This window comes from Prorops nasuta, unplaced genomic scaffold (assembly GCF_024137725.1).
Source record: "Prorops nasuta isolate Cenicafe-Biocafe unplaced genomic scaffold, Cenicafe_Pnas_1.2 PNAS00010, whole genome shotgun sequence".
In the NCBI taxonomy this organism is placed as follows: Eukaryota; Metazoa; Arthropoda; class Insecta; order Hymenoptera; family Bethylidae; genus Prorops; species Prorops nasuta.
Genome location: NW_027116807.1, coordinates 431,511 through 456,735, shown reverse-complemented (window position 1 = coordinate 456,735; position 25,225 = coordinate 431,511). Strand labels below are relative to the sequence as shown.

The 25,225-nt window shown below is 40.2% G+C and overlaps 1 protein-coding gene across 7 annotated transcripts in view; it reads right to left on the bottom strand.

Moving 5' to 3' along the window:
• Nucleotides 1-25,225, bottom strand: part of LOC136776728 (latrophilin Cirl-like) — a 269,470-nt gene that overhangs the window by 2,760 nt on the left and 241,485 nt on the right. For 3 of the 7 annotated variants that reach the window (XM_066732518.1, XM_066732516.1, XM_066732517.1), the window contains 14 exons: nucleotides 21,714-21,900; nucleotides 11,506-11,612; nucleotides 8,475-8,658; nucleotides 8,151-8,329; nucleotides 7,373-8,014; nucleotides 6,378-6,792; nucleotides 5,906-6,131; nucleotides 5,640-5,805; nucleotides 5,288-5,502; nucleotides 5,098-5,201; nucleotides 4,129-4,173; nucleotides 3,338-3,506; nucleotides 2,468-2,689; nucleotides 145-342 (listed from right to left, as the gene is read on the bottom strand). In XM_066732518.1, coding sequence (XP_066588615.1) covers nucleotides 145-342; nucleotides 2,468-2,689; nucleotides 3,338-3,506; nucleotides 4,129-4,173; nucleotides 5,098-5,201; nucleotides 5,288-5,502; nucleotides 5,640-5,805; nucleotides 5,906-6,131; nucleotides 6,378-6,792; nucleotides 7,373-8,014; nucleotides 8,151-8,329; nucleotides 8,475-8,658; nucleotides 11,506-11,612; nucleotides 21,714-21,900 — 3,059 coding nt within the window. Of the gene's footprint in view, nucleotides 1-144; nucleotides 343-2,295; nucleotides 2,690-3,337; nucleotides 3,507-4,128; nucleotides 4,174-5,097; nucleotides 5,202-5,287; nucleotides 5,503-5,639; nucleotides 5,806-5,905; nucleotides 6,132-6,377; nucleotides 6,793-7,372; nucleotides 8,015-8,150; nucleotides 8,330-8,474; nucleotides 8,659-11,505; nucleotides 11,613-11,961; nucleotides 12,069-21,713; nucleotides 21,901-25,225 lie in introns of all 7 variants that reach the window. The other 4 variants (XM_066732519.1, XM_066732521.1, XM_066732520.1 and 1 more) reach the window with 4 other exon arrangements.

Below are 25,225 nucleotides of genomic sequence, written 5' to 3'. Positions count from 1 at the left end.
CAAGCAGGAGGATAAAAGAGAAAGACAGATAGAGAGATATGTATGTGTGTAGAATATATATATATATATATATATATATGTATATATAGAAAGAGAAAGCTAAAGACACACAGCAATGCGAGAGTTTAGCGGTGAGTTAGTTACCTTCCACATGAGGTTTTTGTTAAGGTGGCCCCAAGTGGCGGTGGCAGATTTCGGGATATTGGGAGCTGAGGGTAAGAAGGCGTGACGGGCGTACGGCAGGGTGGCCACGATGTGAGCCTCTGGGGCAGAGGGTTCACCTGGCACAGCTACTGCCGGCTGTCTATCGACTATCGCCCAGCTTCGACCGGACACCAAGTACTGCAAAAGCAACCACTACAACGTAAACCCTCTCGTAAACCCCCATCTTTTAAGCTCTAACTCTTCCATATCTATTTTCATTACTGCTTTATACAGTTCAACACCTCGTGTCCTGCCCCACAAATCCTGACTGAGAATCGTCCCATTTTCGTTAACAATGCTCTTTTTGCAAGTTTACTTCAACACCGAATTGCTCCGAGCCTAGCCGAGGCTGGGACGTCGTCGAGAAAATTTGAGAGATTTGATTAGGATAATTTCAAAACTGGAAGTCTAATTAAAACAGTTAACAAGAGAGTTTGCACCGAGAGAGAAAAGAGAAGGGATTAATGGTGGGTTAATATGCATGATAAAAGGGAGATGCGAGGATTTTGTTGTTGGTACACCTGCAGAGTTTTTTCCTAAGTACTCTGCATTTTTCGTCCTTTCTTCTTCTATTTTTTTTTAAACTCTCCCGTATGCTGGGAGAGCTGTTTTACGCGTGACGCGAAACTTCTCTGATATACGATAATGGTCGCAAATTGTGATTGAAAGCACGTAAAGTTTTATTACCCGATTCAATTCTAATTTGCCTTAAGGGAGTTCTAAATATATATATGTACATTAAAATTAACGATCACATTTTTATGAAACTCGATGTACTGTTGAATAAAAAGTTCATTGTTACGCAGCAAAATTTTTGTGAGCTTTCAGAAAATTAATTTTTATCATGCAAATGTAAGTTGCGAAACTGTGCGACACGCATTGATAACCTATATAACCGAATGTAATTGAAATGTCAATTGGAAATCATTTAATCTCGTCTTTCACTCACTGAAAGATCAGAAAAATTTAACTGTATAATAATGACATTTTTATTTAACAATACACAGAGATTTACGAAAATCTAATCGTTAAACCAATATGTTCAGAGCTCCCTTAAATGTTTTCAATAATTTTTTATTCATTCGGAGATAAGCGACGAGCAAAATCTGGCCTTCTTTAGACTCTACGCTTAATCAATTCATATTTATAGCGAGCTTTGATATCTTCTGTTCTCTTTTTATTTGCTCATCGCTTGTCTTAGCCAAGTAATCAGCTCGTACATTACGAATCTTTCTAAACGTAAATCAGTTTATATAAATTTTCTGGAACATCTGAAATAAATAGTTGTTTACGCTTGGTAAAAGAGGAAAGGGGATTTAGAGGAGGTTACAAAGTAGCCAGCAACCGCGTACACCAAACCCCCGAGTCGAATAAGAAGCACGAAAAATTTCACTGTTAGTAGGAGGTCCCGCAGTTCTATGATATCGCGCTTCTGCAGAATACACATTTAAGACTGATAAAAACTAAAAAAAAAAAATATCCTCTAATGCATTTGAAGACACTCAAATAAAGTTTTAAAGTATATTATGCCTTATTTTCCATGACTCTCTATTTCGTAAATTATAGTGTTACTTAAAAAACTGACAATTATAATGGAGCGTCTCCCACCACAATAATCCTGTAACAAATTTGTGACAACGCATTAAAAGGAGAGAAAGAGAGAGAGAGAGAGAAATAGAGTGAGAAAGAGAGAAAGGAAGAAGACTGCACTTGGCAACGAAATTAAGCAAGAATTGTGCAAAATTGCGTGTGAGTGTGAGAGAAATTATTTTTGGAAGCAGCGAAAAACGTGTAATACTATATATAGTGCCTGACATTGTGAGAGAGAATTTTTCGAGTAGAGAGCAGAATAGACGGTTAATAGAGTATTGTTAAAAAATTCGATAAATATCAGTGAAACTAATCTGAAGATGTAACTTTTTGTCAGTTAGCGTTAAAGCAGATGGAAGAGGACCTGAACTACGAGAATCCTAGTAATCGTTCAAGGGTGGAACCGTGGCTAAAAGCGACAGAAAGGAGGGGAGAGTATCCTCTCCTCGATTAGATTGATCTTTCGTTTTTTGGTTTGGTGTATAAGCGGCGTTTGGATACCTTGCTGGGCGGGATGCCTATTGTGGTTGCTGGGTGCCATGATGTGCATCTGGTGTGCCCCCACTGGCGAACGTAGCGCCAAATTGTTGAGGTTCACGTTTATCGAAAGATTCGTATTGTTACAAGCGGCACTGAGGTTGTTGTGATTGTTGGGTGGTGCGTTGGTACCCACATTGGATGCCGCATGAGGCGACAGGCCGGAGCTGTCTGTCGTCGGAGCTGACGGATTCGATGAGGTGTTGTGCGACGCGAAATCCTTGCCGACATTGGTACCGCCTACCCCTCCGCTTGTCCCCGAGGAACCTCCCGATCCTCCCGTTACCGTCTTCGAGCACCTCAGGCACTTCGGCAGCCATGAATGTCGACGAATGAACTTCCGGTACTCCTTTCTCACCTGAAATCGCCAAACACACCCACCCCACCAAAGAAAACTTTAAAACGGTGCACCAAAAAATAACAGCTCGTGCTAGAACAATTAATCTCAACCTTTTTCAATCTCTTACAAGTTGCGATATTCTTTACACAATCCTGATTAAAAATCAAAGCAAATTAAAAAATACTACTAAATTAAGCTACTGAACTCAACTAAATCGTATCTATACTTAGGTATTTTATATGAAGCGAAATTAATAAGATTTTTCTATAGGTTTGTTTATATATAGAGTTATATTGACCCACTGCCTTGTTCCCACAAATCTTTATTATTCAACAATCTTTCCTGTGGAGATCGGGACTTTGTACACATCTTTCTTTCTCTTATTCATTTCCAAGTACTGAACACGTACAAAATTCCTTACAATTACAAAATAAAGTAATACAACCACTTTAAAATAAATATATTGTGTTGAGAGCAACATAAAGTATTGATGAACTTGAATTTAACGTATTCCTAAACGGGAATCCTATTAAGAAATTATAACTAGTAGAGTGTTGTTATTACTATTTTCATTATTAATCTCTAATGTTTTTATTATTTAGAAAAAAAAGTATCACAAATCGTTCAAAGTTTAGTAGTAGTTTCGTTCTCGAGGTTTTTTCTTACCTTTTCATTCTGAACGCAATGAAACACAAAGATAAAGAGTCCTTGTAAGCTATTTAATACGGTGAAGATATACGCCATTACGACGGATTCTTGATTCAAGTAGAGAAGTCCAAAGGTCCATGTTAGACCTAGCAGGAATACTAGTACTATCGCTCCTCGAAGCCAGGCCCTAATAAAAAAAAATTAATGAATAAAATGGGAAAATCAATTTACCACTCCGATTGTACACATGCAGTATTGTAACATCGTCATCATCATCGGCAACAGCGGCACTCGAATGAATTTGATTTGGCCTCTGCTCTACTAACTTATCTGTGTGGAAAATTTTATCCGCTTTCTTTAAGAATCACTCGAATGCCACTATAGTTTCCTATAATCGATTCATTCAATGATTGTCCAATTAAATTATTTCTTAACAAATATGTATATTACAAGTGCTTCTATGTTACACCTATCTACTATTAAACCAGGCTTAATTAACTTAGGAAAATACGGCATGCAAGAAATAATTGCGTAGCTCACATAGAATTATTCGATTATGACTGGTCAATAATGAATTATCGTTTAGTTAATTATTGGGAATGATTTATATCCCGCTAAGCTTCACAATTATTTCGATGTGTTTGTATATAGTGTTAGGATCTACTCTACAACTACATTGACGAAATTGGTGAGGACCCAACAGCCGAGAAAATAAATTTAGGGGGGAGAGAAAGAATATGGTGACGGTATTAGTGAGACGATTTAACCATAAGAAAAATGAGTAATAATAAAAATGGTAAATATCTTACAAGTGCGCTTGCAATTTGTTGGGAAGAGCATTCTCTTCCTTTCCACTACCAACCAACCACGCCATGCAGAAGAATGTAGAACAGTGTAGACAGAAGTGGGTAGAAGATTTAATACAAAAATGAAACAAGATAGCAGTTAGGTAATTGTTCCGGCACCATCAAATTAATAAATTTAATAATTTAAGTTTTCACGGCTGCAACGCTCGATTCGAATTTAATGGAAAAAATTCAAGATAATTCGAACGATAGAGAAGAATAGACCAGATTAATAAATAGAAATTTAATTATCAAATATTTCTGACAATTTTCAAATCGAGATTGCAACAATCGCTACCATCACCACCAATTCGATATTCATACAGTACTTAGCTCTATAGTAAGCCTTTGATATACATAATACTCTGCTTTGTATAGCAATATGATAATTATCTATATATGAGTGAGCATGTATGTGTGTGGTGTGTGTCAAGAACGGAAAAATCTCAACTGACAAACGAAAAACTTCAACTGCCAACTTTTACAAGACAATAATGATGTGTCCTTTTACGGTGTGACAATCAATCATTACGGATTCGTGTACCATGTATAATAAATGTATTTCTATGTATATATCACAACAATACAGTGATGTGTTAAGATTTGTTCGGACATTCCAAAAAACACAATAGTTAAAAAAAGAAAGGAAAATCATAAGATCCAGCATGGCCGCCAATGAGATGCGTGACAAGTAAAAACCCTCGTCTGGAAAATTTGCAGTATACTGAAGCAAGTATATAGTAAAGCTTGCGATATGGTGGGTGGGACCCGGTGAAAGCGGCAAATCAACAACTCGAGTCTACTCGAAGACGAAATATTACGTTTTGTTTACGTGACTATTGTATAAAACGCACGGAGTGGATTGTTACATATTATGTACAATTGAGTTTGTACAGCCATTACGTGGATGCAATGAGAGACTACGAGGCTTACCTGGCACTGGCTAATCGCGAGTGTTCCTTGCTCTTCATGGCCACCGTCGTGTTGGCATGGCGACACATCATGTAAATTGCCATCGACAGGAACACCAAATTAGTCTAAGAAGGAAATTATCGATGTATATTACAGCTCTCATACAACCATGCACAATTTTATCATATTTATATCCGGTATTCGAGCGTACCACAATGACGAGTATGACGGGACCAACAAAACTGAAGATGAAGTAGTTGTCGGCCCTGAGCCAACAATACCGATCCGTGCCGTAGCTGAAGGGATCGATAATGCAAGATATTACGACGATTAAAAGTGGAGCTCCATAAGCAACCAGGTAGTACCATCTGAGTCGAGACTTTTCCGCTTCGAAGACCTCGATCAACATCACGTACAGTTGGAAACCTGTAGGGTAAAGTTACACGAATGAGAGAAGGTGAAACAATGTTACATAAATAAGGAGATAACAAGTCTACTGCTCTAAACTAATCCGAACTATGATCTTTGACGAATGGTATGATGTAAAGTGGATGGAGAATTACCTTCTAAGAACATCCAGGCGAAGGCACAGAGAAAAAAGAAATGAAGGAGCCCAGCAACAACGCCACAGACGATTCTTTGGTTGGTTTGGCCTATTCCACACACGAACAGAATTTCCGCAATCAACAAGCAAACACAGAGGTTCTTGTGGATGGTCGTCCGGTCCGACTGAAAAATCGCATAACGTCTTGTAAGATCCATCTGATCTGATAAATCCGCATTTGCATGGTGCGCAGCGGGGAAACAGGGATAGCGGGGGCTACTTTACCTTCAGTCCGCGAAATAACTGGAACGAGAGGATAGCCAGGACCAAGCAGACTACGGAAATGATGCAACCGATGTACGTGATGATTTGCAGGGCGAACTGGTGTGTTATGTCCAACCTCACTGCGTGAACATCCATGAGAACTGCGAAGTTTGTTAAATGGTTGCACTCGCATATCGTGTGAGTGTCGTTTGTACCCCGGATTTGACATCCTTCCTCAGACCAGGCACTGGAAAATCACATTACAAAATTTGCATAATTCTCCTACATAAACTTGCTCCAAAGTTTTAAACTTAAAATTGCGCAATGTCTGAGAAAATAATCCTTCTAAACTCCCAGATGTTATCTTCGCACTGCTCCTTATACAATTCATTGCGCGAAAATAATTCCATTGTTGAGAGAAATATTCAGTGTATCAAGTATACCTTTATCTGTACCTATTCGATAATAATAATAAGTGTAGCATGATCCTTACCTCAGGATGTAGTCCCAAAAGACACAAGTGGGATTCGTGACATTTTCAACATTGAGATGCTTAAAATATATTCTAACGGGCTCTGATAGTTGAATGTGTCGACCCTTGCCCAAAGAGGCTGATATGACCTTGCTGTTTAGCAGTCTCGTCGTGTTCTTCTTATTTGCAAGCTGGTCTTCACTCTCATTCGGTATAACCACAGATAGATCGGTTTGTGGCTGAAGGATTTCTTCGAGTCTGTCGAAGGCCATGAAGACCAATCTGACTATTCCCGCATCGCTGCTCTCCAGTAGAGCTCCCCTGGTCAATTCTACTTTGTCATTGGAAGCAGTCCATCTTTGAAGAGCCAACTCAGCTGGGAAAACTTCAACATCGTTCTCCAAATTTCTTGATTCCAGTACACGTACCTCTACCACTGTAAATTTCGTCAATCAATTAGCATTTATTATCACTACTAGTATATTAACAGTACTGTAATTAATAATAGATTAATTATTATAGTATGTTGTTCGCGAAAGGCATTCATTTCCAGAGTCAATATTGAGAGTGCCATTTTTTCTTGGGTAAGATAATCGATGAAGATGAAGACAATGAGAAATAGCTTTATAGTAACAACTACAATCGTTCAGCATTGAATATAGATCGAGCAAGCAAAAGAGGCTATGATGGCTAATGTGGGGCCTTATAGCTTGGCATCCGGCTGGCAAGACGTTCATCAACTCAATACAGTTTTTGCTCTTTACTGTTATATCGCTCACCATGTGGTGTACTCCTGTCGGATTTTATGTATGCCCGTAATCTCGCTCTCCCAGGAAGTGTACTAACTTAATCTACCTCGTTCGATTTCATGCCCGTTAATATTCTCTCTTTTTACACATTAAACAGTTATCACGCACGAATGTTCCAATTTAATATCTACCTCGCGCACGATTATTACTATTAGGAAGCTAAAAACACATTCGAAAAAAATGAATTAGAAGGGAATGTAAACTCACGTATATTCCTGTCTTCGTGAGTGATGGTTTTCTTGTAATTGAGAGTATCAGCCAGTAAGAATGCATTTTCCTCGAGTCCAATGAGCAAGGATGTGGCAACCCTCATTTGTTCCTGGTGACTGAGATCCTTCCAGGAAGCCATCTGCGACTTGTCGAGAAGGTTGCTGCCAGTTCTAACAGCTCCCTGGAGCAATTCAGTCACGCTGACCTCCCTCTGTTCGCGATCCTGATAAGTCTTGATATCTTGAGCCATTTTCTCCGCCATATTCTTGATGATCTTCGTGGTGATCATCATGTCACCCCCGTACAATTCTCTGCTGTTGTTGGTCACCTGCGAGAGCTCCCTGCTGATGCTGAGGATCACGTCCCCGTTGGTCACGCGGTTCTCCAGTGACGTCAGCCAGACGGAGCGACACTCGCTCAAGTCAGGACTGTCACGGTACCAAAAGGCGTTTTCACCTTTGGCCAAGCATCTCCAGCGTGCCAATCCATTGGCGCCACCAGGACAACCTTGGACCGCAACATCCCCGGCTCTCGTCGTGTTCCAAGACAAGTTCCTCGCCATAATTGGTGGACAGAATTGCTTTCCGTAGTCCCACCACTGGCCGTGAGAACTGGACTCTGGTTCCAGGGTGCTGGACGCTACAAAAAGAAGAGTCAAGGATTAATAACTGGACGCTTTATTTTCTCATCGATGAAAAGCGTCGTTGCCACTTTGGATATCACTTTCTTACACTCGATCAGTCTCGATCATCATTGATAAGATTTCATCGCTTACCCGTCGTCCTTCGACTCGTTCTCCAAGGAGCAAAAGTCGTGGTTGTGGTTGCTTGAGTGGTATCCGGTACGACTGGTTGAATCGGTTGACCAGAATTTACTGGAATTATCGCGTCCTGTTCGTCTTCGTCGTCATCCTCGTCTGCCTCGATATCTGCCGATGATTTCGATGACGTTTGGCTGTAAAAAAAATAAATAAATTCAATGTTTTCTTCACTCGCTGTAACACATAGTTGTAAGGAAGCAAGGAAAGAAGAAGGAAGTATGGAAGGATTTTTTGTTATTACGCGAAATAAGATAATAAGAGATTTAGAGGAAAACTAACCTTGGTAGGGTGGTTACTGGCATTGTTGGCGTGGACGACGATGGAGGTTGCGGGGGTGGTTGAGCCTGGGGCGTCGTAATCCTCGAGGGAGGCTTGACAGTCGGCTTAGCTGTGCTCCAAACACTCGGTTCCGTAGTTATAAGCCACGGAGGACTTGGTCTGGACGTCGTTGTCGTTATCGCCGCTGCAAATGTTTTGCCAACGTGTTTTAGGTAAAAGCTCACAATTAATGAAACGCTTCGAAAATGTTGTTATGAAAGGATCATTCGGAGGATCACAAAAATTCATTAAAAATTAACCGAATGAGACGACGAAGAAAAGGCTGCGCTACTGGATTAAAGCGACGCGAAAGGAGGTAAAAAATTCCTGTTGAATTGTAAATGAAAATTGTACAATTCTATAAAGGAGATGTAAAAATAAATTGTACGATAAGGAGTGGAGAAAGTACGCAACAAAATTGAAAGAAAACTTTTTCAAGGATAAAGTAGGAAATTAATGGAAAGATATGAGAAATGAAGAAAGGATGAGGCGCTGAGGATGACGTTGATGATGAGGAAGGAAAAAGAGGAGGTTGCGCTGCGATGAAAGGGATAAGAAATAAACACATCTCGACGATGAATTTCAATCAGCAGACAATAAAGAGGATCTTCAGAAGGGGGAGACAAAGGTAAAATAAGAAGTTTAAGGCGAAATATAAGATGATAAAGGAGGAAGCTGGAGCTTTCGGTGAGGGAAGAAGCTCCAGCTCGTCTACGAGCTTATCGAATTCGAGGGCTGACTGTAATTAAAGAGCAAGAAAGTGATTTGAACAGAAATGTTTTAAAATCATCTCATCCACGTTGATTTTTTTTACTTCGATTGATTTTCTTCTTTCGCATTCTTAAGCAAACTACGATATACTATCAGGCAGTTCTGAAAATAATATACAATACTATATATATGGCATTCAGCAGTCGTTACAATTTAGCACTTGAGCCGTGTGTCAATTGAATCTGCAATTAAACGAAATATCATCGTTTCAGTCGTAGTTTCGCCAATTAGAAAGAACGTCGACCAATTGATGTTTTAGGATTAAGCTGGTCGCAGGATCAAATGGGCTTGAAACATTCAAACGGAGCGCGTAATTGAATTGAATTATGTTAATGGTGGAATTAAGTCGATTTTTCCATTGAAAAGCGATTCCGCGAAAGGGGCGAGAATCAAATTTCTTTATGCAAAGCGTGCTGCTGCGAACACAATGAGTTTGGAGGGGGAAAGGAGAGCGATAGAGCAAGAGAGAGAGAGAGAGAGAGAGAGAGAGATGCTACCAAAAGCTAACGGGTCCAATTCTCGACGCCAGTCGCGGTAACACCTCGCAAAAGTGCTTCGCTGCATGCGAATCACGTTTCTCGATTTTCTCCCGATCCCTCCTCTCTCTCACCCTTTCTACTCTCGAAACTTGATATAAACTCGTTCATTAAAATAGTAGCTCTTTCCTAGTTTTACCGCTATACATTCATTACTATCCAACCCATTGCGCGGTATCTATTTTTAAGGGGAATTTTTCAGTTTAACCATCAGAGAGGCGTAGTCCCGTTTATCGTTTCGGAGCGCGCGTCTCATTTTAGCGGGAATCGCGCGATTATCGTAACGGACATCGGCAAAGTCCGGAATTTCAGCTTATCGCCAACCCCTTCGGCCAATAAAGATGACCCCTATAGAGATAGTCTTACGAAATACGCGTACCATCCCATTCTGGGATTAACTACTGCCGCCATCTTGAGCTAAAGGTCCTTCTCTCCTACGTATGGTCAGATCTATAGTCTAGATAGTCAATCTTCCCCAATGGAAAAACTTCATTCCAATCCATTTTCAACAATTCATAGATATTTGCCAACAGCGAATTACGTAGCATCACATTTTAACTTACTTATAACGCTCCAAATAACTCGAAGTTTTTTTTTTTTAATAGAAATCTTTCTAGTAATTTTTTTTGTACACGTTATGAAAATTTTCTAATCGTTAAACGCTGTATTGTTTAAGAATTTTACTCATTTAGCTCAATCTACTTTATAGTTTTTTATAAAAATAATTTTGAAAGGAAATATATTTTCGATTCATTGCATATAGGAAACAATACATTTCAAAAATTAAGACGTTAGAATTTATAGTGAAGAGAAGCTCTTTCGTCTCTTTAAAAAAAAGTTCTCGCCAAGAGAGAAATAGCAAAAGGGGTATGGATGATTTTCGTTGGCGAACGATGCGTTAGTCGATGGTACCAAAGGTCTCGCGATGTCTTATAGTCAAGCCGACCTTTTTCTACATTCCTCCGTGGCCGTACCTTATTCTTGGCAATGCTGAACCATACCGCAGATCCTTATCCACTCACCCCGAGCTTAACGGATACTTCGACACACGCGCGCAGCATTGCTGAAAAATTCACCTATGCGTTCTTCCATCACCCACGCTCAAACCCAATAGAAATCCCGGAAATTCTGCATATATCATGTATGTACCACAAACGTTCTTATAGAATTATTTGGATTTTTCATAACTGCCTAATTCTTTCTTTCCGTCAAGCGCAGTGATTGAATTTAATTCTTTTAAAGCGAGATAATGATAATATATTATAGTTTATAATAGATAAATTCTATAAAACTTTTAAAATTAAATATCGTCTTGTTTATACGAGCCTTAATAACTCGTCATCTAGTTTGTAAGTAGATTTTTGGACAAATACGCGTGCAGAATCTTTGAAAAATTTATCAATGTATTCTTTCATTACCTAGGCTTAATCCCCAATATTAATCCTAAACAACTCTGTTTATTTGATGTACGAAAAACATTAATTCTTATACCACTATCTTCTAAATCTTTTCAGAACTGCCTGATTCTTTGTACCAAGCACATCGATAGATCTTCATAATTGTTCGAAAGGGATAACATGATTTGAATATAACAAATAAATAATATATAACGCTTAAAATTAAATATTGACTTACGTATAATATTACTACGGATATAAGATGATTAATATGTGAACGATACTTACCGGACTTGCACTGGTAATGAGCTTCGAGATATTTGTGCGTGTTTTGGCACGGATCACCGAACAGTGATTGAGAAGCAACGACGCTGCAGTTTTGCTGATTATTGCACCTAAAGGTGAGTTTCGTCAAGAGAGACGAAATTTGTAATAAAACTGTGAACACCTTACCACGTGTTACACCATGGATCCCCTTCGCGCATACTTTTCCCATCAGCAAATCCCGGATATTCCAACCAGAGATTTCCTATGATTTTTTCTCCGCAGTTGAAACGCGAAATTGATACGTCAAAAGGATAAACCCGAAACTCCATTGAAGGGAAAACGTGTTTTGTAGAAATTCAATAGCGATTTTATTTCAGCCGCCATAAATTTCACGCGCGTCGCGAGACTCGTTAGTCGAAGCGAATGAATGAGCAAAAATAAAAAGAAGAAATTAATAAGAAAAAAAAAAGAACCAACCTAGACAGTAATACTGGGCCTCGATGTACTTCCCGGTTCCGGGACAGGGATCCTCCTCGAATATCTCGCTGCGTACGTCCACCGTGCATGATTTACGATAATTGCACCTGAATTCAATTATATCCATTGTTGAAACAAAAACAACAAAGAAACAACTGCAAAGCTTTCTCTATAAGCGATTCTCCAATTCATGTAGATTTTTAAACAAATGCTAGATCGTTCCCGAAAGTTCCATCCTTTCTTCGCGTACGAGTCATTCGATTCTCGATGCATATGGATGATTGTTTACGTAGTTAGATTCGTATGAGGAATTATGATGGATTTTTGGCTGATTCTTACATTTTACGAGGACCAAACGACTGGTTTACAGCGGGATTGGTTAATGATGGCTTTTTCTTCTCCGATTCCCCTCGAGAAGGTTACATGTTAGTGTATAGAACAAGTGCAGCAGTAATTTTAATAAAGTCTTTGATTCCAAGCACAGCAGTCGCGCGAGGCAAGAACCACCGAGTTGTGAGTTACCAGGATAAAACCAAATCCTCTTTCCATAGTATAGTCTAATAACCGACCAAGGATTGGCCTTGAAACTTCTGTTAGTCGGAAAATTGGTGAATTATATAAAACAAGTTAGAAGTATATAGCATGCAGTGAATTGATTTATACAATTGCAAAGTTTTAGATTCCCATGAATATAGTATAATAATAAATAATTATTGTTATAGCTCTCAGAGATTAAATCTTTTTTTTTTCGTAGTCTCTCTCTTAATTCTGTCGTATTGCGTTAAAGCTGCGGCGTTGCGGGACGAAAATGAAAATTTAGCCGGATAAAAAGAGAATTTATGACGCGTAGCAGACAGTTAAGGTATTATGGAAAATTTTGATAACATTAGCATCAACTTGTAGCCGTGATAAGCTTAAAAAACATTTTCTATCAGCCACCGTCGACTTCCTAAGAACACTTTGCGCGAGACTTTTCTTCGTTACGGAGTTTTCATTGCTTCGTAAGAAACATTTACAAAGACGAGCTCCGACGGATTTGCCCCATTTTCTCGTCTACAATAACGAAGGAAACGCCTTCGTCGTTTTGACGGCCATTATTTACAAAAACGGCCATATTGATTCTCACCGTTGGACTTTTCTCCCAGAATACAGAAACTTTGCTTTTCCCGGTTATATCTAAAAGCTTTTCGTTTCGACAAAATAGTTTCTCGTGCCCCCGTTTCCTCGCTTGTTTTCTCAATCTCCAATTATTATTCGCGCGCGATTTTCCATTTCGGTTAGGAGCATTTCTCTAATATAATATACAACTGTATAGGCATAAATTTTACCGAGGAAAAAACTTTGACCCGTCTATCGGTAAAAAAGGAAAAGCTCAACTGGATTTAAATCGCTTTGCAAAAATATATACACTGTTTCCTAATTATATAGGAAAATGGAAGAATTTATCTTTAGACTTCCATTTAGATGTTGTTAAAAATATTAATCGTTGTATTATTAAAACTAAATTAATATTAGAATGGATATTTTTGCAAAACGCGATTGGTGAATGCTCGTATTTCGCTAATAAATTCTTCGCGAGTGACTTGAGATTCGCTAGAAGATATAATAATTGATGGACGGATACTCGCGAGGTAACTCGGTGAGATGGAGAACGAGCTGGCTTGTCGATTGAGAAAATGAGAAAATGAAGTAGTAGTATCGAAGGATCCGAGAGATCCACATTATCTCTGATAAGTTAGCAATCGACGTAATATCCGCGAGCAGGCGTCACGCGATATCAATGAAATACCGAGAGAGAGAGAGAGAAAGAGAGAGAGAACCCTTCCCATTGAATCCAACGGTGTTTTCGCGCTTAGAAAGCGATTAATGGCTGCCGGAAGCAGCGCGATATCCGAACCCTCCATCACCGTCATTGCGAAACGGCAAAAATTCACCTATGCTGATAAACAGTGCAAAGAAAATAAAATTGCCGATATCATTGGCCTAGCACAGGATTATTTTTGGTTGGAAAAAAAAGAATAATGTACACCAAAATTAATTGAAAATTTCAAACTCTAATTCTCATGTTTTTACATAAATTTTATTTTCCATTCTATCAATACGATCCCTTTGGTTTTTATATTTTCTATCGTTGATTTAATTCTCCCTCTCTCTCTCTCTCTCTCACTCATATACACAGGCACAGACATACGCACCTCCCTTCAAACCAAAGTTTTGATTATTTTTTGGTAATTCCGGGTTTGATTTTCACGAGAATTACGTGTCGAGGTAACGCGGTTGTTTCGGATCGGATTTCATGATGATGGAAAGAGGAGAAAAGTGGTGGTGAGGCGGGAGAGAAGTGGGGGAGGGATGGGGGGATAGAAAGAAAAATAATTGTTTTTCACGTGGCGATCGGAGGAGGTCGACGCGAGTTGAATATTTTCATCGGGGCTGCTTTTTTATCGTGGTTTTGTCGGAGAGCGTATGCCAGACACACGTCCCACCCCCAACGAATCCTGACAGGATATAACGAGGGTAAACGTAATTTCAGACGGGTAAACTACGGACGAGCACGAAAAATCGCCATTTCGCGAATGTTGCTCGTCGGTTATTAGAGGCTCCGCGCACGCCCTTCGCCATTTCTCCGTTCTGCAAACCCATCGAATCCACACGATGATTCAGGACTTTTGAGGGATCGCGTGGCTTTCCTCCTCCTACTCACCCACAACCGGAAGCGTTCACCTAAAATTCCCCGAAAGCTTCGTTAACCCCCTTTTCAGCATAATCCGTCAAGTACAACTTGGAATATTCAACGATCTCATCCGATTTATCCCGTCAAATTTCCATTTTATTCCGATGCTTCGACTCCAACAATTGATTTATATACACTCGCCTATAATAATATATTTGATAACGCGTTACGTGCTGTCGATTAATAATTTTTCTCGGTCAAAGTTGACGCTTCTCAGTGAACGAGTTAAAATTTTATTGCGAGACTCGAATGAAAAAATGATTCGCGTGATTTTCCTCGCGAGGGAAGTTGCAGGTGACAGACGCGCGAAGAGCGGGTAGTGCGAAGGTGCCCGTCAAAGGGAAGGCCCACACTGGTCTCTTCCTTCTTTTCTTTTATCTCTCTCTCTCTCTCTCTCTCTCTCTCTCTCTCTCTCTCTTTCTCTTCTCTTTTCTTTCAGGTCGTCGGGTTTCAGCCTCGTGTACCGGATTACTCGACTCGAACCTCCGGCATTTGACGCGGGGGTTTCGCTTGCACAAAGAAATTCCGACGACGATTAAAAAGTCACTCGACGCCCTCCACCCCATCCCCTCCCCCTCCCTCCTCCTGGCGCGACTCGACTCAAACGGAAAGAACACCAACTCTACTCCAAAACCTTCTCTTTTTCTTTCTTTTCTTCGTTATCAACAAATCCTTCCCTATTCTTCTGATTTCTTAATGAGTTTCGACCAAGCAAAAATTAATTCTACAACTTTAATTCCACTTACAGCGCATCTATATATTTTCTTTTAAATCAAATCGGCTTCTCTCGATATAGAATTGGTTTTTCTTTCTTCAATTACAGAATTGGAATATTCCAGTCGCACTACTTGAAACACGAGTGAGCTAATTAAACGAGCATAAAGTAAATAAATAATTTGTTAATAATTCGAAAAAGTCAATGAAACGCGAGCTGGTTGAACTTGTGAGTTAAACGAATTAATTGGGTCCCATAAATCGTTCGGTGTAAATAAATCGGCTGATTTAGCACTGGTGTCTATTTAGTGTGAACTCTTGGTAGGAAGTTCAACGTTGCCAGGGATTTCCTAGCAAATTTTCAGTAGCCTATACACGGACTCGCTGGAGCGGAAATTAAACGATTTCTTCACAGCCCGCTGGCTTCGACTTTTGTCTCTTTATATGCCCGCCTGGCTATATTATAGTCCTCCCAATTTTCATATAATTTTCGATCCCCTACTGTTTATCGCGTCATTAATCCAACCCGTCCATCGAAAGGTTTTTCTTTTTTAAATGGAAAAAATCAATTTAAATTTTTTCTGCTCCCCTACCAACCTTTCTCATTCCTAAAATTGCTGTTGACCCACGAGAACCAATTTGTTTGTTAAAGCCGATGAAAATTGTTGCTAATCAACTAACAGCATGCACACAGTCGTAAATAATGATTTCGTGTTAGCGAGTGAAAACGAAACAAATAGCATCTCGGTTGGAATTTGCTGCTGTTGCTTTTGGTTTTTGAATGAAAATCAAACGACACAGAACACAAATACATTTGGTCGTAACTGCGCCTTTTTTCTGGATGCTGATGGGATGAAATTTGGGATATTCCATGGCGAAACACGTGATATGTTTATGGCTTAAAGTTAAAGCTTAAAAGGTATTTTTGAACGGGATGAGTTTATAATTATGTGTACATCTGATTTCAAAGCAGCGATCGATATCCTAAGGAAAATGTGGAATTTTAAAATTTAGGAAAGAACACAAAAGTTCGATCGAAACACTAATCTTTTTATGAACTCACCCCTAGATCAAAATCGAGTACAGCTACGATCGTGAAAAACGTCTTGATAAAAATAGTGTTTTTTTTTCTTATTGCATCGGTTTGGAGGAGCAAAAAGGGCAAAGGAAAAAGTCGGAGGAAGGAATAGGTGAAGAAAAGGAAATATATATATATATATATATATATAAGAAAATAAAAAAAGGAGAGAATCCATTGTAGAGAATTCGCCGACTGGCCAGCAGAAAACTGTACAATGGCGTATTGGTTTGAAAAACACGATCGTACCTGTACCGAATAGATTTTCTTTTCTGTTTAAAATGTTTCTTAGGTTTTCATTCTCTATTTTCATGAATGTTTTTCTTTCGTTTTGCTCTTTTGTTTAAAACTATGACGTGAAGCATGCATATGTGGGTGGTTGCAAGGTGGTGCAAGGATGTCACGAGAGAGCACACAAGGGTGCCATTTCTCACACACTCGTGTCCCTAGTTCTCTTATTAAAGCTCGCCTCGAAACTTTCCAACGCTTTTCGTAGATTTCATTTCTTTCATCAACTTCATGACCTACACCTGATATTTTCCTCGTGCTTCACCATTGTTTCTCAAAAAAGAGCTAAAAAAAATAATTCCAACGAAACTCTCTGCTCTTACAGTAATAACAACAAAAGTATATATATAATAATGTAATTTTACAGCCAAGATTTACATCTTTCATATTGTTCTTAGCTTAAAAGTATAAGATGTGTATAGCAATTTAACGATTACTCGATGAAAAAGTCTCCACTTTGGATTTCCATTCTCCCCTAAAGTCGATAAAGAGCGAATTGAGCAGCAATAGCAGCTTATTCGATCGAAGGAATTTTATATCTCCGGTGCATTATTTCACCGCGTGGATTAGCGAAAGTATTACGTCGGGACTGCAGTTGGGGTGTCGTTTTTAGATTTTAACCGTGGCCGTTTAGCCGGTGTATATCCCAGTGTAGCAGCCCCCTCCCCTCCCTGCCCTCCCTCCCACCCTCTTAGCCCCATTCCCCGACGCTCGAGAAATCCTGGCCAAGAGATATATATTCACCGGACTGCGCGTACTCGTGATTGGAATACTTTTAAGTACCCCTAGCCGGAAGCTCTGCCAAAGACTCTTCCTCTTATTCCGCCAAGGGATTAAACGAGTTTTGCCTAGAGAACTCGGGACTCTACCCCTGTACACGTGTATTCCCACATTTTCTCTTTAACGCCTCGACCCCTTCCCCTTTCTATCGCACAAACACAAAATACTCATCCATTTTCCTCTCCCTTTCCCTTTAAAACACGAGCCTCCATCCCTATTTTCACGCTAATCAGCGAATTATCTTGATTTTAAGCAATTAAATATTCCAACTAATTATATCTCGCTTGATTATCTCGGAAAACTCAAGTTCACTAATTCGACCTGAATGAAAAAGGAAATTATTTTCCACGCTGCGAAAGAGACGAGTGTTTTTTCTTAACGAGTCTGGACGAATGTTTTTCTGCATTTTTTCCGTTTGCTCGTTTGTTTTTTTTTTGTCAGGAAAATCAGTATACAGGCTAATTAGCCAAACTAATAAAGACTAGGAAAATACAGTTTGCCAACTCTCACGAAAATTTCTTAATAGAATTAAGCGTGGAAAATATTTTCCCTCGGCGAATCGGTGTGTGGCACAAGGGACTTTTTTTCGCTTGTTTTATTCCCGTGCTTTTTTCTATCTATAGAAATCAGAGCAACAACGGACCAATCAGCTAATACAATTATATAATTATCTCTCATATCTCTCGTAATGTGCCGAAAGGGTGTTTCGTGCGGAAAATTAAATTTCCACCAAGTCCACCCAGATTCAGTTTAGTTTAGTCTGCTCGCTCGACGACGACGACGTCGACGACGACGGAGTACGGAGTGGGTGACTCTCTCCACGATAAAATTGTAAGCCGAGAATATTTCTACGATTCGTCGTCGGCTCGGATAGTTTTGCTCTTTTGGGAGACGCGCGCTCCCCCCGATCCGGATGGAACGCGTTTGCTAGAGATAGAGATAGGAAAAGGGAGAGGGATAGAGGGAGGGGGAGGTGACCCACTTGGAAGCCGATGTTTCCCGGGGAAGCTACCCTCTTTTTAATGAAATTAACGAAGTAATTTTTTCATTAGGCAACGCGTTACAGTGGCGCGCTTCTAACACCGTTATCCTATTAGCTCGACAGTTTTATAAAAATTTCCCGTCGACTTCACAAGCCCGGGTATAATTAACCCGGTAACTGTAAGGCGAGTGCAATTTCATGGGCCAATTAACGCGCCACTTTTTTCCCCCGTTTCGTTTCGTTTACCCTCCGACCAAACAAACAATTACCGATGTATCGTAAACTTGCCAACAAGCACCTTGAAAATCCCCAATAAAAACATAACGGAACAAACGATTCTTGAAAATTTTGTAAAACGTTACATGGAAAATTTCGTTGCTGCTCTTCGCGGAGCTACTCGGCCTTTAACTTTTTCGACAATTATTGCAAACCGTTGCATAAATTACACTATGCGTTTAACAAATCTACGAGGATTATTATAACAATCGCGTGACCGTTTAACGGAATGGCTAGGTGGATATAACGACGATTTAATTATAGCGCGGAAAGCTGCGGGCTAAGTGCTTGTTGCAACCGAATAAGATACGAGACTCGCCAAGTAAACGGGTCGGAATTAAGCAGAGAAGAAGAGTTTTTTCGCCGCGGAGTCCTCTCTCTCTCTCTCTTCCTTTTCTTTTCTTCGCCACTCCCCCCACTCCCCCATCCCTCTTCCTTTTTCCTCTAGCTCCTCGCCTACTCCTTCTCTAGCTCGATCATCAAACTTTTGCCCCAATTTTTTACACTCAACTTATGGCTGAAAAATCGCCGCGGGCTGGGAGATGGTTATCCATCGTGGAATTCAAGGCACACACTTTGCGATAAAGCTACATGCACGTGACCAACCCAAACACCTTGGTGAAAACGTGTCCAAAAGCTTTTACTGCTATATATGTACGTGTATATGTGTGCGGATGTTTATTTATATACCCTATTAGACCACTGTCAGGAAAGATGATTCTTTTTTCGACTAAATTGACCCACATACCGAGAAATCTTCTTCTAATCTTCCTGGGAGATTAAATATTCATTCCCAGATCTTTCTCTAAAAGCGCTTATGAAATTTCTTTCTGCTTTCCAGCAACTTGTGGCAGTTTTTACATTCCAATAATTCCAACGCTATTGCGTAATATCGCGCTGAATTCATATGTGGATTTACACGAAGTTTGATTGGATTAAGAATTTCAGAATTTTATTAACGATGAGATTCTAATTTCTGTGCAAGAGCATCATCTTTCCCGACTGTTGGTGGCGATGAAAATAACCGAATGCGTTATAAATATGCGTATTTTTGTATAGAGGTGTATAGAATAGAAACAATAAAATAGGTTATTAAGACGTTGGTGTCAAATAAGATTGAAAAAAAAGAAAAGTTTTACAGAATTAATTAGTAATCTACTTTGAATGGACGAAAAGCAAATTAAAACTGGTGTTCTACTTGTGGAGAATGGAAAGGCGAGATACATTGGGTCTCCCGATAGTAAATGAATATTAATTATTGGAAAAAAATGATTTTCCACAAAGGAATAACTAAGAATCAAACACGAACGAGCGAGATAAGTGGGTATCAACGATAATTAGTCGGCCCGTGATTTAATTTTTATTTTCTCATTAATATTACCGGAAAACGAGAGTCGTTACTCGGGATCCTCCCTTCGGAATTGCAAATATGTATAATACACCGCGAATTCTTCGGGAACGACTACTAACGAATAAGAGAACGTAATCGCACAATCCTGTTCCTGGGCTAAATCAAAACTCCATTACTGTGATTCGTGGCTGTACAATCTAAGCTCCTCAACATCTATCGAATATTGCATATTGAGAAAACTGAAAATCGGAGGTTGCTAAAAGTTCATGTGGACCCCACGAATCACAGTCCGAGTCGTAATTACAATAATAATAAAGAAAGAAGTAGGGAAAACAAGAGATAAAGATGAAGGGACTGATAAGAGGGTGGGATGTTGGGGTGAGGGAGAAGATGAAGATAAAAAAGAAAGAGAGAAAAAATTCTTTGCGTGTTTGTATATAGTAGAGAATGTTGAGGTGTGAGATGGGTAAAACGCGTGTTCGGCGAGTGAGTATATAGATTGTGGCTGTTTCCGGGAGGATCGGGGGCTCGCGAGCGGATCGTATAGCGAAAGGAGCGCCGAGTCTGCGACGTTTCCTATCCGATCCGCATGCGAGATTCGCGCTTCAATGGTCCAGCAATTGGCCAGTTCGCCGAACCATATGAAGCCGTCCATCCCCCCTCCTCCTCTTTTCTCACTCGCCCCCCTACACTCTGACCATTCCAAACGTCAACCCTTCGTTCACCCTTGCACCATCCCAATTCCGTTTCCTCCTCCTTGGCTCTCAGGGACTGCGGGATGAGGATCTGTGGGATATATCTGATCGCACGCCACGAATTCCCCCTTTCTCTCTCCAGCTGGTTTCCTGCTCAACCGGCTATTACACACCCAGACGCGAAAAGAATAAATCCATCTTCGAGAGTATCGACCGAGAAATCTTGAAAATATTTGTCAGCGATTGCACCGATGTATAAGGCGATTACAATTCTCTCAGCTACAAACTTTCCAAAAGTCTTTTTTACCTTGCGCGATAAATTCTTCTATTTATTTCAAACAATAATAATTACGGAATAACGCGATAAAACTATCTACGATCGGACTGATAATTTCTACTATAAACTCTAAGATATTAACCGATTTCTTACGTTGAATCGAGAAGTTTTCAAGGTCATCGTAAATCGATACAATAGCAGCGGTAGGAAAAGCGTTGCTCGTTACCCCGAGGGCCAACAGCAGATACGAATCCGACTGGATCTACGAGCGATTCGCGCGTCTCCTATCTTAATTGGCGCTCGCAACTCGTTAATGAGAACGGGAGCCAAGAAAGAATGGAGAGAGATGAGAATAGAATTGAGAGAGAGAGAGAGAGGGGGGGGGGAAGAAGAAAGATTGTAATACGAAGCGAGGTTGGAGAAAGACTGGAAGGGGGGGGGGGGGTGGGAGTAATCACCGATCGCTTTCGAAAGGTATATTGGAATTCGTGGCGTATCTCTTGGATTGTAAAATAGGGGAACTGTGTAAGGATCTTAATAGTGTAGTGGAATGTATCCGAAGCTGGTGCAAACTTACTTGGTGTTGAGCACCCGGAAGGACCTAGGGGACATACAGTCGACCTTCCAGTCGGTGTTACCGTGCTCGTTGCATATCGTTATCGAGAACCTCCCGTAGTTCGCCCTGATCAGGTGGATCAGCATACCCTCTCCACATTCGATCTCCAGCGTCTTTCCCTCGCAGGCGTATGCAGTGTCGTACCTCTCTGCAAAATACAGAAAGATATACAATTATTAGCTAATTTAATTTTATTCATCACAATAATAGGAATTAATTAATCGATTGTGTGTATATATAAATATATACGGTATAGCTACTTAGCAATGGTCGACTGTTGGCGAAATTTGTGTGCAAGCAGGAAGAGTTTATCAACGTTTAACCGGCGCTGAGCTAGCAGGTACACAATAACACCGGAAATGATTTGCGCGGAGATCCCATGGGGTAACCGGAAGTCTCTGGTATATAACGCGGGGATGGCTTTTGCAAAGCCACGCTTTACAAGGCGGAGAGACTGTCGCCTTGTAAAACTTAATGGAATTAAGATAAAGGTATACTGATATATTCTTGAGGCGTGAATAGTCTATTGTATATACAGGGTGTACCACTCGAAAATTGATACGGATTATACGTATGAAATTCCATCTTCGTAATTATAAGAGATATTAATTTTTTATTTGACGTCTTTTTGAAGCGAGTCCTTTTATTTTATTTTTTGAGAAGATTTTATTCAAAAAATTGACTTCTCTTACAGTTAAGAGGATAAAGAGAACTTTACGCACAGTGTACTCGAGTCATTGGAATTGGTACACCCTGTAGACACAGAGTGCGTGACACAAAGCACGTATATTTTAGAGTACGAAGTTTCATCACGTTCGTCACCGGAGGGAGTCTGGCTCGTTGCGGTAAAATTAAGATTTATATCAAATCCGCAAAGTATTTGTTCATAAAAATTTTCTCCTCTGTATCGATAACTTTTGGTTTGGTTATTATGTAAATGGACACTCTGTATATTACACACGTAGCGTACGTATAGTATATACTATATATATTCTAACATGGTTGGTAGACAATGAGACTGTGCCGTGAGTGGCGCGGTTCCGGAGTAGCTGAAAGGGGTCGAAAGCCGAGATGGTCGGGTCGCGCGGCTTTTGTCGATCCCACCAGGCACTTTGGACCCCAGAAATCCCTCTCCCTCCTCATCCCCAATCTCCTCCCTCAGCAATAGCTTCTCCAAGGAGAGAGATTCTTTTGAAAGCAAATTAGCGAATTTACGGCCGGCACCGAATCTCGCAAAAAACTGGAAGCGTTCGGTGCAGTCTCTCGAAAACACCAGCTGGTACTCTTTGGTATCGTTGAATGAACTATGCTTGTATCAATGGGACCTTGAGAATATTTTTCTGGCAGAACGGGTAGTAATTAGTTGGAAAGTATTGCGGGAATGAATCTCTTGGTTTTAAAATGGAGGAGGAGGGGGAGGAGGGTGTAAAAGAAGCGGAAAATAAGAAAAGAGAGGAGGAGAGACTGTAGTAATGTGGAACAGAAGTCGTGAAGAGAGAAGGACGGTGTATATAAAAGAGCGTGAGCCAAGGTAAGACACGAGGAATGAAAAGAGAGGTTTGCGAGCAAGGACATGGGAGTGAGTAAAACTGAAACGCAAGGCTGTAATAACTGTCCGTGAAAGAGTCGTCGTGAGTTCATTAGTTCCGTACCGACGCGCTACAATGCCCTTTTAAACTGCACCAAGACTCTTATATACCAGTACTCCCACATATACAAGACTCCAAAGCTTTTTATATCACCCAATAAGATTTTCACGAATCAAATTATAGCCACTCTCCCCTTGCACATCAATGAAATCATTGCGAGGAGACGCAACAGTTTTAGCACAATGTTTGTACTACAATTTTTCGTATAAATATATCTATTTGTAGGAATTTGTGGGCTCGCACACGTGTTGGGGGAAGTAAACAATATAGATGGAACAATTAATAAACTATGTAGTGTAAAAATTAAGAAAACTAAGCATGGAGAAATGATGCGATTTAGAGAGAATTATTTCAGTTAAATTTAAATTATTTTTTCACATCTCTTTGATATACGTACACATTTGGTTCAGAAATAGCGCTTCCTAAAAAGTGCTAATTAAAATGGTACTCGATATTAATGAAATTTAATAAAACTGATTTGATTCTATATAATAATTCTTATTTAAAAGTGAATGAGTATAATTGAGTAAAAATCAACCAAGTACATTTTTAATATCTGTACACATTTCAAATAAAGATATACTCGAATCAAAGGATTTTATCTCGCGCAGTGTAGAATCATAATATAACGTTAAAGCTTGGAGGAGAATTTCCATGTTAGGATGGAAAATAGTTGGTTTGGGGAGAATCCGGTTGTTTATGAAGGGCCATCACGAAGCTGATCCATGAAGAATCTCACGTGGAGTCGTGTATGGACGGCTCCCTTTCATCGTTAAAATTAGCCAAGCGCAAATTACCCTTGCTTAGCTATAAATTGTCGTATACATTAAGCGCGCGAACGTCGAGGAGAGTGGAGTGTGGGGAGAGAGAGAGAGAGCAGAGCAGATATATCGGCGGGTAGATTCTGGTATAAAGTATATCGCGCTGACTGCAGCAGCCGCGGCGGCAGTCGAGATTACCGAAGCGTGCTTTTTTGCAGAGGGCCTTTGCAAGAGAGGGAGATAGTGGCCTTCCGGTGTAATTGCGAATCGCGCCCTCGAATTACAAAACGCCCCGTTTCGGCCCCGAGGCCAGAAAGCGGCCCGTAAGATCGCAGAAAATCACCGGAGATACATCCTGATTACTCCCCGCTCCTTCGGCATTCTCGAGTCTCGCGATTTTCAACGCACAGCCACCACCCTCATTTTCCTTCACCTTTCTTTTTCAATATTACACGCACACGCACACACACGCGCGTGCACGTGTAGCCTGCGAAGCAGGGAATTGATTTCAATTATCCGACGATTTTCGTGTATCCATTCTTGGGCAATCTGTTAACCGGCTACTTTTAATGAGTTCCGGCTGATGCTCGCTTTGTTCACCGATCAGTGTTACATCTTTGTGGAGATAATCACTTGAAGTCTTTGAAGGAAGAAACTTTCAGCGGGCATTTTATTTTCCTGCCCAATGAACTCTGAAGCTCTTGGCAAAATGTTTCACTGACCGAAAGCGGAGTTTCCAGCTAGACTGTTGGAGATTTGAACTAGCCAAGGGTGAGTACGTATGTGTATATAGATAGATATGTGTGTGTGTGTGTGTGTTGGCTCGCTAGATGTACGCACCGTTACTCACGATACAGTTTGCTCAACGTTAATTAAGCTCGGTTCGAATAAGCGTCCTAATATATCTTAACAAAAATAACAATGTTTGGACGAACCTCGTGGAAACCGATAACAATCATGCTTCTGACCGAATCGACCATAAAATGACTGCTCTCATGTTTTTCCATATAAGCTTTCAGCTCGCAGCATAATTTTTCCCCATAGAACAAAGAAAAGTCAATGT